Here is a 12,114-nt window from a genome sequence, read left to right on the forward strand (position 1 = left end):
AGCAGGATACAAAATTAATGCACAGAAATTCCTATACACTAATGATGAAAAATCTGAAAGAAAAATGAACCATTTATTATTGCCAAAAAGAATAAAATACCTAGGAATAAACCTATCTAAGGAGACAAAAGATCTGTATGTGGAACACTATAAGACACTGCTGAAAGAAATTAAAGATGATGCAAACAGATGGAGAGATATACCATGTTCTTGGATTGGAAGAATCAACATTGTGAAAATGACTATACTACCCAAAGCAATCTACAGATTCAATGCAATCCCTATCAAACTACCACTGGCATTTTTCACAGAACTAGAACAGAAAATTTCACAATTTGTATGGAAACACAAAAGATCCCCAATAGCCAAAGCAATCTTGAGAACGAAAAATGGAGCTGGAGGAATCAGGCTCCATGACTTCAGACTGTACTCCAAAGCTGTAGTAATCAAGACAGTAGGGTACTGGCACAAAAACAGAAATATAGCTCAATGGAACAGGATAGAAAGCCCAGAAATAAACCCACACACATATGGTCACCTTATTTTTGATAAAGGAGGCAAGAATATACAATGGAGAAAAGAGAGACTCTTCAATAAGTGGTGCTGGGAAAACTGGACAGCTACGTGTAAAAGAATGAAATTAGAACACTCCCTAACACCATACATAAAAATAAACTCAAAATGGATTAAAGACCTAAATGTAAGGCCAGACACTATCAAACTCTTAGAGGAAAACATAGGCAGAACACTCTATGACATAAATCACTTCAAGATCCTTTTTGACCCACCTCCTAGAGAAATGGAAATAAAAACGAAAATAAACAAATGGGACCTAATGAAACTTCAAAGCTTTTTCACAGCAAAATAAACCATAAACAAGACAAAAAGACAACCCTCAGAATGGGAGAAAATATTTGCAAATGAAGCAACTGATAAAGGATTAATCCCCCAAATTTACAAGCAGCTCATGCAGCTCAATATCAGAAAAACAAACAACCCAATCCAAAAATGGGCAGAAGACCTAAATAGACATTTCTACTAAGAAGATATACAGATTGCCAACAAACACATGAAAGGATGCTCAGCATCACTAATCATCAGATAAATGCAAATCAAAACTACAATGAGGTATCACCTCACACCAGTCAGAATGGCCATCATCAAAAAGTCTACAAACAATAAATGCTGGAGAGGGTGTGGAGAAAAGGGAACACTCTTGCACCTTGGTGGGTATGTAAATTGATGGAGAACAGTATAGAGTTTCCTTAAAAAACTACTATTAGAACTACCATACAACCCTGCAATCCCACTACTGGGCATATACCCTGAGAAAACCATAATTCAAAAAGAGTCATGTACCAAAATGTTCATTGCAGCTCTATTTACGATAGCCAGGACATGGAAGCAACCTAAGTGTCCATCAACAGATGAATGGATAAAGAAGATATGGTGCATATATACAATGGAATATTACTCAGCCATATAAAAAAATGAAACTGAGTTATTTGTAATGAGGTGGATAGATCTGGAGTCTGTCATACAGAGTGAAGTAAGTCAGAAGGAGAAAAACAAATACTGTATGCTAACACATATATATGGAATCTAAGAAAAAAAATGTCATGAAGAGATTAGTGATAGGACGGGAGGGAATAAAACACAGACCTACTAGAGCATGGACTTGAGGATATGGGGAGGGGGAAGGGTAAGATGTGACGAAGTGAGAGAGTGGCATAGACATATATACACTACCAAATGTAAATTAGATAGCTAGTGGGAAGCTGCCACATAGCACAGGGAGATCATCTCTGTGCTTTGTGACCACCTAGAGGGGTGGGATAGGGAGGGTGGGAGGGAGGGTGACGCAAGAGGGAAGAGATATGGGAACATATGTATATGTATAACTGATTCACTTTGTTGTAAAGGAGAAAGTAACACACTATTGTAAAACAGTTATACTCCAATAAAGATGTTAAAAAAATAAAAAAGAACTACCATATGACTCAGCAATCCCACTACTGGGCATATACCCTGAGAAAACCATAATTCAAAAAGAGTCATGTACCACAATGTTCATTGCAGCTCTCTTTATGATAGCCAGGACATGGAAGTCACCTAAGTGTCTATCAATAGATGAATGGATAAAGAAGATTTGGTACATATATAAAATGGAATATTACTTAGCCATAAAAAGAAATGAAATTGAGTTATCTGTAGTGAGGTGGATGGACTTGGAGTCTGTCATACAGAATGAAGTAAGTCAGAAAGAGAAAAACAAATACTGTATGCTGACACATATATATGGAATCTAAAAAAAGAAAAAAGAAAAAACTGGTTCTGAAGAACCTAGGGACAGGACAGGAATAAAGACACAGACGTAGAGAATGGACTTGAGGACATGGGGAGGGGGAAGGGTAAGCTAGGACGAAGTGAGAGAGTGGCATGGACATATATACACTACCAAATGTAAAACAGATAGCTAGTGGGAAGCAGCCTCATAGCACAGGGAGATCAGCTCAGTGCTTTGTGACCACCTAGAGGGGTGGGATAGGGAGGGTGGGAGGGTGACGCAAGAGGGAGGAGATATGGGGATATATGTATAGGTATAGCTGATTCACTTTGTTATAAAGCAGAAACTAACATACCATTGTAAAGCAATTATACTCCAATAAAGGTGTTAAAAAAAGCCCATCATTTCCCCTTGCTCATATATTATGTTCTATATATTCATAGGTCTACTACTAAAGTTTCTATGTATTCCATTGCTCTATTTGTCTATTTCTACACCTATTTGTTTATTCCTGTATTTATTATTATTTTTACTTACTACAGCTTTGTGGTATATCTTAATATCTGATAGAGTAAATTCCTCCTCTATGCTCACTCTTCAAAGTTAACTTAGTTACTCAGAATTCTTTCCCTATTTATAAAATTTAGAAATGGTTTGTTGAGTTTCTCAAAACATACAAATGGGTTTGATTGAGATATGTGCATTTGTAGATTAATTTGAGAAATATTGATATGTTTGTGTTAAGCAGTTTCATCTATGAATTATTTCACCATTACTTCAAATCTTCCTTAACAGGAATGCCTTTACCTAGGATCACATTCACAAGGCACTTTTCACAAAGATGCCAATGAAGGGTTATGTACAAAGATTCAGTTCCACATGGCACTCCCTTGGCAGGGAGGGAAAACCAATCTGGGTGTTCATCCCTAGGGGAATGGATAAGAGCATGAGTGATGGATGTATATTAAGGACTAGTACGCAGCAGTAAGAAGCAAAGAGCTAGATATGAGAGTCAGTCAGGTGAAGTCACAGAAGGAGTCAGAGGACGGGTTCATGAAAACAGTTTATTATACTCACAGGTCCTAGAGGCAAGAGACACAACATGCCACACAGGACCATGTGGAAAAATGCCAGTGTGGTCAAGAGGCAGAAGACGGGAGCAAGGGAGAGCCAAGGGCCTTTACTGGGGTTTCCCAGGGAAAGGCAAAGCGGTGCAGGGGAAACAGCTCAGGACTGGCCTGGTCTGAATAATTTCAGTGGGCTCTAAGCTATAGGAGAGGCCCCTAGTTGCCTGGTACTTGGCACTGGGATGATTAGGGCAGAGAAATACTGCCTCCTGGGATGTGTGGGGGGCCAGAGAGAATGGGTCAGGATGCCAGTTGGTTAGTTTGCATATTAAAGGCATGCTTCCTGCTGAGTCCTTGACTATCTTTAATAACCGGCTAGCCCTGGTGCGGGGGCGGGGGGCAGCCTCTCCCCATCCAGAAAGGTTTTTGAAGATGTCAAAACATCGTAATACACAGAAAATTAAAAATATATATAATACAGTATTTAAGTATGTATATGCTTGTAGTATATTTAGTATTTTGTGCATCAGAGTGGGTGCCTATTGGGAGATGAGAGTGGGAGGATGCGGAAGAAGGGGGCAATCAGGCAAACAAGGGGTCCTACTCATATGAGCGATGACAATGTGCTACAAGATGAGGGTTCGTTTCAACTCGTCTCGGCTCCTGAGAGAAGTAAGATAATATATGAGATGAATGGGGATAATAAAAGTACCTTGTCTACTTAACCCACGGGGTTTTTATGGGATTCATATGGATATTGTACGTGACGTATCTATTAAGCACAACTTAATATTAACTATTATTGTGGTTTAATTTAGGAACATGGCCAGTGCAGTTTCTCAAGCTTCTCTCTCTCTTTGGAGGGAAGCTGTGTCTCATCCAGATCTTGTTGGGGGCTTTAGTTTGATTCCGATGGCAATAGAGCTTATCAAAAGGAGCAAACAGGCCAGATAACATCATTCTTAACTGCACATAAGAGGCTCAAGTAGTATAGGTTGGAATCATTGAATAAATTCATCACATTTTAAATGACCTGTTCATTGCCTTTCCCACTAGATTATTTCTGTGTGGTTCACCACCTACTCATTGGTCAATAAACATTTATTTCAAATGAAGCAATGAATGTAATCTTTTCCATTTTTTCCAAAAAAAGATTACCATGTGGCTTGAAGTTTACTTGAAAAATGAGATTCTCTAGAGAAGAGCAACCCTACAGTTAGTCACCTTTATATGCCTTACATGTGGCACGAAGTGGAAGCTTAATAAACCTTGAATAAATGAATAAGTGGAAGAATATAATGTGGCCTAACTACTGCGTTAGATGCCACCAGTGGGTTCAAGTGGAGAGCTCTGGGATCCATCAAAGTTGTGGTTCATGATATCACTGTAATTTTGGTTTGAGGCAAAAGAGAGACTCTTCAGTCTTCAATCTTAGGCTTGACCTACAAGTTGAACTACTGGCCTCAGAGATAAGAAGCCCGGATATCATGTCACATTATCCTGGGAAAGTAATTTAATCTCAGCCTTCTATTTCCATTTTAAGGATATGAGAGCAGCACATCTGTTCAAATACTCTTTGAAAGCTGCCAAAGCCTGTTTCCAACAAGAAAGATGTCATTGTAAATACCTGCTCTTACCCATGGATGGGAAACAGAAGGTTCTGGTGAGTGAGTTGAAGAGTTTCATTGATGCAAGTTACATGTAGATAGCCAATTTTCAGAGAATGAGAAGTTTTGACTGTAAACAAAAGCCCGTTTTGCCACTTGCTGATTCTGTAGCTTTGGAGCCTCAACCTCTCTAAGCATGTTTCTTCATTTGTAAGATGAAGATGCTAACAGCATCTCTCTTATAGAACAGGGGTCAGCAAATATTTCTGTAAAATGCCGTATAGCAGATATTTTCCACTTTGCAGACCCTGCACTTCTATTGCAAATACTCAACTCTGCCATTATGGTGTCAAAGCAGCCAGGGACAATACATACATGAATAAGCATGGATGTGGTCCAGTAAAAACCTTATTTATGGATACTGAAAGTTGAGTTTCTTATAATTTTCACATGACAAGAAGTATTATTCTCCTTTTGATTTTTTCAACCATGGAAAAACCTTTATACAAAAACAGATGGCAGGTTGGACTTGGCCCCTGGGTCATCGTTTGCCAACTCCTGATACAGAACGTCTCTGAAACTTAAATGAGGTCATAGTGAGGGCTCAGTAAAATTTAGCTTAGCACCCTTATTGTTATCAATTATTTAAGTGAAAAGCAACAAAATTCAAAATTATAAAGTATGATGACAACTAGGTAGCTATAGGAAGAAATATGCCAATGTGCTAACAGTTATGATGTTGGGATAGTAAAAACCAGCTTAAAATGTTTTTTTTTAAAGAATAAAGTATAAAAATTACATCACAATGAAAACATAATTTACATTAAAGAGACAAATCTAAAAACAATTAACAATAATTATATTGAATATAAATTCAATCTTCCTTTTACAATTCAGAAGGCACTTCAGGTATCCATTATGCCCAGGGATCAATGTTAAGCATTAGTTACTTCTATAGAAGACCACAGAGAAACCAAGAATGTGGATGAACTTATGCTGATCTTATGCCACATCCAATAAACTGCTTTCCAAGTAGGTCTACCTCCTATGCTTCTTTGCCCTCCTTATCAGAGTGTTTATTGTTATAAAGGCCAATAAGTCCATAGTCTAATGAGAGAGATAGACAAGAAAACACCCCAACACAGTACCACATAGAAGGCGAAAGCAGCAGGAGCAGAAAGGAAGAGCATCCGACCCAGTCAGAAGTGGAAGCGGTTGCAGTTGGGTAGTTATGAAACCTTGGGTTACATCCATTTCACCTGCCTTCGCTAATCAAGGTTGTTTTAAGACTTGCATGTCCTCCAAGCAGTGCATAACCTAAACAATAAGATGTTTGCCCAAGTTATTGTTTAGGAACTTGGAGTCAGCTGCATCTAATTCGAGCTCAGCTGGTTAAGGCTGGATAGGACCACTGACCCTTCAACTGGGCAGATGCTAGTGTCCAATCAGTGACCTTGTAACATCAGAGGGCCCAAAACTCCACCCTCAGAATGTGCAGAGGGCTGTAGGCTAGAAACCTCTGCGCAGAACAGCAATTACTGCATCTTTTCCCAATCACCTTTCCTCACCCTCCGTGCACTCCCCACGCCTCCTACCACCCTGCTTCTTTATTCTTTGTCCCATAAACTCCCAATCCCCTTGGCTTTGAGGAGGTGGATTTGAGATTTGTTCTCCTATCTCCTCGCTTGGCTGCCTTGCGAATGAACACTCTTTGCTGCAAACCTCAGCGTATTAGCGTTTTGGCTTGTTGTGTGTCAGGCAAAATGAACCTGTTTTGGAAACTGTGATAGAGAGCTTCTTGGAGAGTTGGAGATGGAGCTAAATTCTGAAGGAGGAGAAGAAGGAAGCCAGAGTGTAAGACGAGCATTCCGGACAAGGATACCCCATGGGAAAGCAACGTGAGGCAGTGGCTGGAGGCAAGGCAGCACAGAGGGATTGTAAATATGAAGGTGGGAATGGCTCAAGAGTAGGATGCAAGCAGCAGAGTGGGGAAGACAGAACTAGAGAAGAAGGCAAGAGTCCGTGGACCCTTTTGGCCATACTCATGATTTAGGACTGTATCCTAATCCTTAAATTGTTCCTTGACCTATAAGTCTCAGCTATTTCATAGCAAAATGGTAAGAATGATGTCTACCTAGTAGGATTAATGCTGGGGAGATTAAATGACATAATGTATTAGGTCCTCAATATACTTCAGCATATGCTTTATACTATTGAAATTAATCTATTCAAAAAATTGTTTTGAGATAACTTTCAAGTGAAAGGTATATGTTTTTCCAAAAAAAACACTGCAAATTCAAAACAATGCTGCATTTGATAGCCACTAAGTTTTCAGAGTTTTTCTATTAGTTGAAGACCCATTTCAGGAAGGAGAATCACCCATACATGGAAAATAAGTGGGAGTTAGGGTTAGGAGGCAGCCTCCTAAACGGCCTCTGCATTGCAAGAGTGCTTGGAACCTGTTCGTTTGCTATTTAATAAAAAAGGCTCCAACAGAGGATCCATTCTGAATATTTTGAGAGTCCCTGTTTCTAATTTTGAAATATATCAAAATAATTATCACTTAAATGTATTTGTTAGTACAGAAAAAATCTTTCCTCATGTGTTGCTAAAACTATTTTCATGTTCTTGTTACCTTTTAATTTGTTTTTATTCTTCATAAAAATAATAAATGAGTGATCTTTAATTCTTCAGATTGGGCCATGTTCTGATTCTATATACTTGACTTTCTAGTTTGCTTTGAAAGGGAAGAAGTAAATGAAACTTAGGTAAGTAGGGATGATAGTTTAGTTTTTGGATAAGAACAGTGCTTTTTAAATCATGGGACCAGGATTTATGTCAGATTATTATTATAATATTTGCTTCTAAAAAGTTGAATTTAAGCTAACAATTATTTTAAAATAATTTTTAAAAAACTTCTTACACTTAAATCTTGGAAATAGCAGCCAAAATGACTTAGGATCAGAAGCAAAAGCTATAGAGGTTAATTATTCTTCCAGCTTTACTTCTGATGTACACTGAGATTGCTACTCCTTTATATTTCCTATCTGTAAAAGAGAGAGTTTGTACAGGACTTTTAATCCACAATCATCCAGGGTTGAAAAGTGGAATTTTGAGTAAGTGAATTAATACATTCTGAGAGCAGAACAATTTGGTTTCAGAATTCGAACGTAAATCTCTTCCACTTCTTCTGGTTTCTGTTCCAACAGACACACCAGCTCCTGCTTCTCAATCATGGCGATTAATATGCTACATCTTTCTTTCTTTCTTTTTTTAAAATTTATTTATTTATTTTATTTACTTATTTTTGGCTGCATTGGGTCTTTGTTGCTGCGCGTGGGCTTTCTCTAGTTGTTGCGAGCGGGGGGCTACTCTTCGTTGCGGTGTGTGGGCTTCTCATTGCCATGGCTTTTCTTGTTGTGGAGCACGGGCTCTAGGCACGCGGGCTTCAGTAGTTGTGGCTCGTGGGCTCTAAAGCGCAGGCTCAGTAGTTGCAGCGCACGGCCTTCGTTGCTCCGCGGCATGTGGGAACTTCCTGGACCAGGGCTTGAACCCGTGTCCCCAGCATTGGTAGGTGGATTCTTAACCACTGCGCCACCAGGGAAGCCCTGCTACATCTTTAAATCGTGTAGAAACTTTTAAGAAGGGAAGTTTATAATATAAATTAATTGACCTCTGCATTAGATAATTTGTTTGGTTTTCTTCCCGATGGCAGTCAAAAAATATGCCATGAAATTATTAAAAATTAATTCATCTTTTTTAGGAGAGCAAATGCAATATGTAGCAACAGCCAAAAAATGTACTTATTATCCTTTGACCCACTAATTATACTTCGGGGAAGAAAACAATCAGAGACTTCTTATATAGTAAAAAATTTTAAAAGTGGAAACAAACTTAAAATGCTCAATGATTGGGGAATGGTTAGCTAACCCAGAATCATAAGCTGACAAAATATTGTATTATGCAACCATTTAAAAGGATATGCACAAAGACTATGAAAATACATTACAAAATTTGTTTAAAATAATGCTAAATGCACTGTATATGTATATATTGATTACAAAAATGAAAAAACTATGTATTCATATAATATTGAGGAGAAGAATTCAGGAGTCAATTAAGAAGTAGCTGGTCTACATTGCATATGACATTCTTTTCAGTAGATGATTTTTTTGGGGTAGTCTCTGAAATAGTAAAAAATGCTGCTGTGATCAACTTATCACTTAAATTTCCTTGTTCTTTTTCTCTTTTTTCTTTTTCTTGGTGCACAACACAGTGATTTAATATTTCTGTACATTTCCAAATGATCACCATGATAAATCTAGTTTTTCTCTTTCTTTTAAAAAATATGGCCCCCAAAGATGAGCTAAACCTTGTACTTGCCCATTTTTCTCCCTTTTTATGTTCCAAAGGGAATGAGTTTTTTCCCTCCTGATAAATATTATGAACCTGTTTATTCAGTAATTGAGTGTGTTAATGGACATCCAGTCACTCACTTTTTGGTGCGCCCACGAGGCTCTTTCCGCCGGGACTCATGGCTACTTAAAGAAGACACACTGCCCCTCTTCTTCAGTAAATGAGCTGTTCTGTCTTTAGCAACGTCTGACATCATCATAACCTATGGAAGAAAACTTTTGTAAAATACTGAACAAAAGATCTAAAAATACTTTAGTATAACACAGAGACTCATTCTAAATAAAGTACACAGATACTTTTTTTTAAGCATTTTTGAATAGGGAAGTAGGGTTTCCTTAAGAGTGATTTTTAGTATATGTTGTTATTCTGGTCAGTATAACTGGAAATATGATAACTCTCTTTAAAAATATTTCAGAATTTATTTATAAGAAGTAGAGACTTCTTTTATTTTTATTTTTATTTTTTTGGCTGCACTGTGTGGTATGCGGGATCTTAGTACCCTCACCAGGGATGGAACCCGCTCCCCCTGCAGCGGAAACAAGGAGTCTTAACCACTGGACCACCAGGAAAGTCCCATCTGATAACTTTTATTTACGCAATAGCATACTTAATTCACACAAGCATATATTAAGCTGCAACAAAAATACTTAACTGCAGAAGGGGTTAAAGTCACTGAGAATGATAGCTGTATGAGAACAATATTATCCCACACCAGAAAACAATATTTTTATTGCCTCCCCAAATTTAATCTCAATGATATTTTGTTAATTAACATTTGTTGTTGTTGCTATCACTTTAAAAGTTAAGATGAGCTGCTTCTCCAAAGGGTATTTTTTTTTCAAGCAACAGTGATTTACTTTGTAAAGAGCAAACAGAACTTTTAATGAACTAATTTATTGGAAAACCTACCTCCTCTCACAAATGCCTGTGAAAAAGCTGGTAGTAGGAATGGACTTCCCAGAACTCGGACTATAACTCTATTGCCCTATTGCCTACATACAAGTTTAGACATTCATTGGAATTATTTTATAATCCGTAAATCTGAGAGCCCTAACAGGGAGACACTGTGCTAGGCACTAAAATAGAACTAAAACAGTCCCTGCCTTCAAAGAGCTGGCAGTTGAAGTGGGTAGGGCAGACAAGAACACAACCTAAAACCCTAGTGTGATCAGTGCCAGGGCAGACAGAGGCAAAGGGTACTGAAGGGCACACAGATACAGCAGAGGTACTGTGTGTTAGGAAGCGAGGCAGTGTGGGGTGTGTGTGATTGTGGGCCTGTGTGTGAGAGTGTGTGTACATGGGTGTGAGCATCTCTGTGTGAGCATATGTCTCTGTGGGCATGTGCTTGTGTGTATGAGCATGAGTGTGTCCCCATGAGTGTGTGAGGCTGTGTGTATGAGTGAGTGTCTGTGTACATGAATGTGTGTGCCTGTGTGAGTGCCCATGTGAGCATCTCTTTGTGTGTGTACCTGTGTGTACGAGTGATTATCTGTGTACCTGAGTGTGTAACTTTGTATTTCGGTATGTGCACCTTTGTGTGTGATGTGTCTGTGCACTGAATGCATGTGTGCTTGTGTGTTTGAGTGTGTCTGTGTGAGCGTGTATATGTGTGGACAAGGCATACTGAGCCTGTTTAAGTGGGTCATTCAGGTTCCAAACTTAAAGTGACACAGACAGACCTCGGTCTGCTCACCTGTTTCCCAAGCTGCCCCGCAGGCCAGAATTGGGACCTGGAGGTCCAGAGGCGCTGAGGCCGCCGGTGTCGCCAGACCTCAGGCAGACTGCTCAGAACGCACGCTGCTCCGAGATCCGACCGGGCTGGCCAGCTCTGCACTGGGCAACACTGTAAAGCCGAGACACACAGGCGGGCAGGGAACAAAGGGCCAGGACCCGCTTCCAGTTCCAAAAACTGGGGCCACTTTTTTCTTATTTCTTGGAGGGAGGAGGAATAAGGCATTAGAGAGGGAGGTCGTGGACAAGGCAGGCAGGCCATTACTAACACAGGGCCCCCCCCCCCCCCGCTTAGCCCCCTCGATCCTCGAACTTGCCTTTTGCTTCGGTCAATCTTCCCTGCCCCTGCCCAGACGCGCTGCGGAGAGGGCGCATTACCTAAGGCTGTGCTGGAGATGCAGACGCGACTCGGCCGGGGGCCTGCCAGACCACGGGCTCCTCCGCTACCGGGACCAGCGCGGGGCGAGGCTCCCTCCTCCCAGGCTTCCCTCTAACCGCGAATGCCCGCGCACTCCCCCTGGACTCCGCGGCCCGTCTCCAAGGTGACCTTCTCAAACAGTCCTTGGCCCGCCCCAGGCAGACATAGTAGTTGCGTAGTCCTCTGAGCCGCCTAAGGATGTGGAGGATCTCCTCGTCATTGCCCAGAGGGGGCTGCCCTGAGCCTGGCTGTGCCTTGGGGTGTCCGCGAGCTGGAGAGAAGCCGGGTCATTCTATAGCGAGGGCGACATCTGGGAACTCAAGGGGCAGCCCTGAGAGCCCTCATCAGTTTTCTTTTGCAGATGTCAGGGGCAGGAGTGGCAAATGCTGCCGGTTCCTAGGACGGGAAATGCGCGGCACAGAGAGAAAGGCAAGCACCCCCTTCCCTTCCCCCTACCCTTGATGCTGCCTTCCACCACCCCAAGGCACAGATGGTTGATAATGGAGCTCACATTTACCAGGTACTGGCAAACAGTTTTAGTTTTATATAGTCCTCCCAATAACTCTTTCAAGAAAGCATTGTTGGGAC

General features: G+C 40.4%; 1 protein-coding gene across 2 annotated transcripts in view; it reads right to left on the reverse strand.

The window, feature by feature from the left end:
- The window catches only part of DYNLT5 (dynein light chain Tctex-type family member 5), a 30,901-nt gene extending 18,994 nt beyond the window's left edge, over positions 1–11,907 (reverse strand). Inside the window, exons 1-2 of one of the 2 annotated variants that reach the window (XM_059075919.2) lie at positions 11,487–11,610; positions 9,458–9,579 (exon numbers count right to left, since the gene is read on the reverse strand). In XM_059075919.2, the coding sequence (XP_058931902.1) occupies positions 9,458–9,576 (119 nt within the window). In that variant the 5' untranslated portion in view covers positions 9,577–9,579; positions 11,487–11,610. Of the gene's footprint in view, positions 1–9,457; positions 9,580–11,070 lie in introns of both variants that reach the window. The other variant, XM_067043835.1, reaches the window with a different exon arrangement.
- Positions 11,908–12,114: the final 207 nt, after the last annotated feature.

Source organism: Kogia breviceps, chromosome 1, assembly GCF_026419965.1.
Source record: "Kogia breviceps isolate mKogBre1 chromosome 1, mKogBre1 haplotype 1, whole genome shotgun sequence".
Taxonomy (NCBI): domain Eukaryota; kingdom Metazoa; phylum Chordata; class Mammalia; order Artiodactyla; family Physeteridae; genus Kogia; species Kogia breviceps.